The sequence below is a fragment of the Oratosquilla oratoria genome, chromosome 44, assembly GCF_046742065.1.
Source record: "Oratosquilla oratoria isolate Oo_2021 chromosome 44, ASM4674206v1, whole genome shotgun sequence".
NCBI classification, from domain to species: domain Eukaryota; kingdom Metazoa; phylum Arthropoda; class Malacostraca; order Stomatopoda; family Squillidae; genus Oratosquilla; species Oratosquilla oratoria.
The window spans coordinates 10,215,657-10,221,447 of NC_134820.1; the positions used below are offsets into that span (position 1 = coordinate 10,215,657).

The window sequence follows — 5,791 nt, forward strand, 5'->3', positions numbered from 1 at the left end:
AGGAAAGATGGAGATCAGCAGAACAGAGAGATAGTAGTATTAGTTTGGACAACATTCTTTTTTGAGAGGAGACTAGTTTCCAGTCATAGAAGAATGCTGAGTAACTTGGTCCGTAGGGATCTCAATTAAGTCCCTATGATAGTGACTGCATAAATACCCCATACGGAGAAAGAAAGAAAGAAAAAAAAATATATATATATATATATATATATATATAAATAGATATAGATATATATATATATAAATAGATATAGATATATAAATATAGATATATTTAGCTTTGTCAAGAGATGTATAGCCGGTCCGGGTGGAGGAGAAATTCTTGACGGGATCAGGAACGAGTGGCGGAAATGTGATCATAGCCGACGTCCGCCCTGCAGGACCACCACAAAAAGGCACCCACCGTTGGTTCCACGGTTTAAATAAAACACATAAGACACTGATATCGGCGAGAATGTGGACGTCATGATATCTTTTTCAGGACAACAGATCAGCGATGCAGCAGATGAGCGGACATTTGAAGAGCATCGAGAAAACGGTCAGTTCGTCTCACCAGGAACAGATGGATCGCCGCAACAACAGTGCCCAAAGGTATTTTTCTTCCCCTCCTCCACATATTTCTAATGTCGATATCAGAAGAATGATTCTGATATATGACATTATGACAGTAAAGTCGTTGGTAACCCTGCATGCTAAATATTATTATATCATTTATAATACATTTACTAGCTACAAGCACTTGCAGCACCGCCTTATCATGATTACTAACCCTACGGAGAAATCAGAGACAGGGTTTTAGTGTTTATCTTAAAACCCATTCTTTTTAAGACACATCTTTGAACTAAGATACAATGTTGTTTTGGTCGCCATGGTGAAAAGACGTCCCTGCTCCCGCGTTAGTTTCCATAGCTGGGTCACTAGAAATATCCATTATGATATACATAATAAGTGGTCATGGAGTAGAAGGAGGAAACATACGGTACTATCAAGTAAATATTTGGTAAGTAATTTAATCCAAAATAAAAAGGAAGAAAACCCAAATTCGGAAGGTAGGTGAAGCCGTCAGTTAACGGAAATGGCGACTGTGACAGTTGCATTGAATTTGGTGTATATATATATATATATATATATATATATATATATATATATATATATATATATATATATATATAACGTAGAAACCACTGTTGGAGTAGAAAAGACTGGAAACGGGGAATCTATATATTTCGATTGCAAACTGCAATCCTCTTCAGTAGATACAAATAAGAGAGGGCGTGCTGTTTAAGTAGCACCCTTAACAAAAGAAAGGGGAACATGGGAAGATATCTCTACCCTCGGCTCACTCCGTATGTGAGGTCAGGAGGCAAATGAGCTTTCACTAGGTTGGAGATGAAGAGTCCGGACATTATGTCCGGGGACCATTGCCCGATTCTCATTTAAAACACTCAGAGGATTTCAGGACAAATTCCCACTTCCCGTTTCAAAAATCATTGCGCTTATTCGCCTGTGTGTCACATCAAATGTTTTTTCCTTCCAGAATTATTTTTTCAGACAAAAATTTGGTTGTAGCATGGGTTCAAATCTCTCTCCTGTATTGGCCAATCTGTACATGGAATACTTTGAGTCTGTTCTTCTGCCCACCATTAAACCCGCAGACATGGTTTGGTTTAGATACGTAGATGACATTTTTACTTTTTGGGATGAAAATTGGGGTTCATTCGATAACTTCTTTGCTAATTTAAATTCCTTAGCCTCCAACATTAAGTTTAAAGTTGAATGGGAAGAACAAGGTAAGCTACCCTTTTTAGATGTTCTCATTGTTCGTGACGGAGACAAGCTTGCTTTTACCGTCTATAGAAAAGAAACCCATTCTGGTAGTTATCTTCATTTTTTCAGCAGTCACCCAGACAAAGTAAAAAGTAGCGTCGCTTCAGGATTTTCCTTCGAGCTCTTAGAATTTGCAGCCCCCAGTTTCTTGAAGGAGAATTTAACATTATAAAATCTCAACTTAGTAATTTAGCTTACCCGGATTGGTTCTTGGTCAAAGCCCTCAGCCGAGCGAGATCCAATTTTTTTCAACACCACCCCCACCCTCCTCTAATTTTTCATTGGGTAAGAGCTCTTTAATCGTTCCCTTTTCTGAATCATTCATTCCCTCGACCAAGTTTCTTCCCAGAGACAAATTAAATTTGATTAATTATTACCCTAACACCATTAATAAAAAGGTGGTAAATGTCCATCAAAGGTTAAAAGAAGAACAGAGCCAAGGGGTTTATTCGATTCCATGTAAAGGTTGTGACTTAGTTTACATCGGACAGACTGGAAGGGATTTGAATACCAGGATGATTGAACATAAACGTTCCATTAAATATGCACAAGATAGCTCAGCTGTGTTCCAACATGTTAAGCAATTTAAACATTGTTTAGATTGGGACAGAGCTGAGCTTATTTATAAATCCAGATGTGAGTTCAGGAGAAAAATTGTAGAATCTACGATCATTGAATTTCAGCCCAACATGAATATTTCAAAGGGGTAATGGTCCCCGGACATAATGTCCGGACTCTTCATCTCCAACCTAGTGAAAGCTCATTTGCCTCCTGACCTCACATACGGAGTGATCCGAGGGTAGAGATATCTTCCCATGTTCCCCTTTCTTTTGTTAAGGGTGCTACTTAAACAGCACGCCCTCTCTTATTTGTATCTACTGAAGAGGATTGCAGTTTGCAATCGAAATATATAGATTCCCCGTTTCCAGTCTTTTCTACTCCAACAGTGGTTTCTACGTTATTGACAAATGTGTGATTACATTTTTCACCTGTAATATATATATATATATATATATATATATATATATATATATATATGTATATATATATATATATATATATATATATATATATATATATATATGTATGTATATATATATATATACTTATACATATATCCGATAAGAGAAAAGACAAATGTATGGATAGAGTGATGTAGGTAAAGTCCAGGAAGGAGCAGAGGTACTTTATTCTCTAACGTTTCGACAGAGTCTCCTTCGGAGAGATAATGGTACAGGCAAATTGAGATACATTGCTTATATACTTACTAAGAGGATCATCTCACAGGTCGCCTTGGGATTGAGTTCGCTGATTGGTCTTTAGATACCCCCTTGATGATCAATATTGTTGTTACATGCGCCAAGTTTATAAACCCTTCTCTATGATTGGTTGAACTAAATGTGTTGATATATGCAGCTTCGATAGTTTTTCTTGTCGTCTTTTTCATACCGGTGTGTAAGATTTTGGTGCTGTTCCTATTAGGCATATGGCCGTGTTGTGTAGCGTGTAAAATTCAACTGCTTCACTTTCAACAACCGAGAGTGTATACAACTCCGAGGCTTAGCTATGGGATCTCCTCTCAGTGCCATTATGGCAAACCTTTACATGGAAACACTTGAAGTAGATAAATACATACGTATCATGGGAAGAGGAGCCTCCTGATATCGGTACGTAGACGACGTATTAGTTATAGTACCAGAAAAATTTAGATAACAAACTTCGTAGGCTCAATAGTGTAAATAGATACATAGAATTCACAGTGGAAAAGGATATAGATAGGAAACTGCCATTTTTAAACACGGTAATACATCGTATTGATGGAAGTGCAAAATTTTCAGTATATAGGAAACCAACAAAGATTATTTTATTCATTACTTATCGCAACACGACACAAGAACGAAATCCGACATAATAATTGTTTTTTTCCTCAGAGCATTTAGAATATGTAGCGAAGAATTTTTACACGACGAATATAAACACATAACAGAGACGTTCAGCCACCTGAAATATCCACCGGGTCTTTTCAAAAACTGAAAAATAAAGCCAAGCAAATATGAACAAGAAAACACACAGTCACAAAAGAACAGAGAAAGGAAAAGGATTTTTTAGTGGTTCCTTACTCTACACGAAGTGAATCAATTTCCAAGTTCCTCGCAAGAATAGGGATAGATATTGTACACTCCTCAGGACAGAAGACAAGGGATATTTTGTCCAATAACCAGCACACGGGAGAAAAATGAAACAGCTTGGTTTACAAGATTCCATGTGGCGGATGCGATGCAGCTTATTTCGGAGAAACTTCACGAGCAATTACACAAAGATTATACGAACACAAGAATGACATACGACACCACAGAACATCTAATTCGTTAGTAATACATGCTACACAACACGTCCATATGCCTAACTGGAACAGCACCAAAATCTTACACACCGGTATGTAAAAGACAAGTAAAACTATCGAAGCTGCATATATCAACATATTTAGTTCAACCAATCAAAGAGAAGGGTTTGTAAATTTAACGCATGTAACAGCAAGATTTATCATCAAGGGGGCACCTACAGACCAATCAGCGAACTCTATCCCAAGGCGACCTGTGAGATGATCCGCATAGTAAGTATATAAACAATGCATCTCAATTTGCCTGTACCATGCTCCTCACCATAGGAGGGGACTTCAACGCCCATCATAATATCTTAATGTCGCCCCAAGGGTCCAATGTCGCTGGGCGCCACTTAAGTTACGTACTAGATGAATGCCCTGACATTGCGTTGTTGAATGATGGTAATCCGACGCACGTGCAAGGTGGACGACTTGATCTGACCTTGGCGACGGCCACTCTCCTCCCTAGGGTAACCTGGGAGGTGCATCCTATTGTCACTAGTGATCACTTCGGTGTCTCTGTGCACATACGGGATGCACCACCCATACCAGCTGTATTACCTGTTCCCAGGTGGAAGACAGCTTTGGCAAACTGGCCAGTCTTTGAGAGATCTGTTGAAGAATGGGCAGCGTCCTACGTTCCACCACAGGACGTGGAAACGTTAGAAGCTGACTTTTCTGCAGCCCTTCAGGTGGCTGCCAACAGAGCCATCCCAAAGACTCGCCAGTCCCCCAGGGAACATAAGAACAGTTGGTATTATACCCCCGAGGTGAGAGAGGCCAACCATCGGGTGAACATGCTTAGGCGTGTTTTCCGACGGCGCCGAACTCAGACCAATTTGGCCAACTTGCGCGCTGCAGTTCATGACGCTCACGTCATAGCTGCAGATGCCAGAAGAGCTAAATTTCTTGAATGGTGTGAGGGCTTTAACGCTCACACCTCCCTAGCAGAGCTGTGGTCCAAGCTCCGTAAAGCTACTGGCAGGACTCAACCGCGACGCACTCATCATGCCCCTGATGCTGAGGCGCAGCGGCTGGTGCAGGAGTTTGTCTCTCGCTCCAGCAGCACCTCACTCCCGCAGTGTGTTCAAGACACACTGCAGGACCTCCAAGGAGTGAGGCGCCATAGTGTTGAGGACATGATGAGTCGGTCGGATGATACTGACGCTAGCTTTACGCTTCAGGAGCTACGGGTCACACACAGGACCAGCTCAGACACGGCACCTGGAGAGGACCTCGTCACCTATTCCATGCTGACCCATCTTGGGCCAGCGGGTGACGAGGCACTTCTAAGGGTGATAAACGAGTCTTGGAGGACTGGCAAGCTACCAACAGCCTGGAAGACGGCAATCATAACGCCAATTCCAAAGCCAAAGGAACCTAGTGCTTATCGCCCCATCAACCTGACAAGCTGCATGGGAAAGACAGCGGAGAGGATGGTGCTAAACAGGCTGCTGTGGAAACTGGGCCCAATGTATGAGCATATACATGCTTACTGTAAGGGCATGGCACAGCAAACAGTATAGCAACACTCCTCAATGCTGTCAGTGGCACACCGTCCATCTTGGTCTTTTTGGATTT

At 41.0% G+C, this 5,791-nt stretch overlaps 1 protein-coding gene across 1 annotated transcript in view; it reads left to right on the plus strand.

The window, feature by feature from the left end:
• The first annotated feature begins 429 nt into the window (after positions 1 to 429).
• LOC143022426 (uncharacterized) overlaps positions 430 to 5,791 on the plus strand; it is a 37,987-nt gene continuing 32,625 nt past the window's right edge. The window contains exon 1 of the mRNA XM_076180643.1: positions 430 to 591. Within this exon, the coding sequence (XP_076036758.1) occupies positions 497 to 591 (95 nt within the window). The 5' untranslated portion in view covers positions 430 to 496. The remainder of the gene's footprint in view (positions 592 to 5,791) is intronic.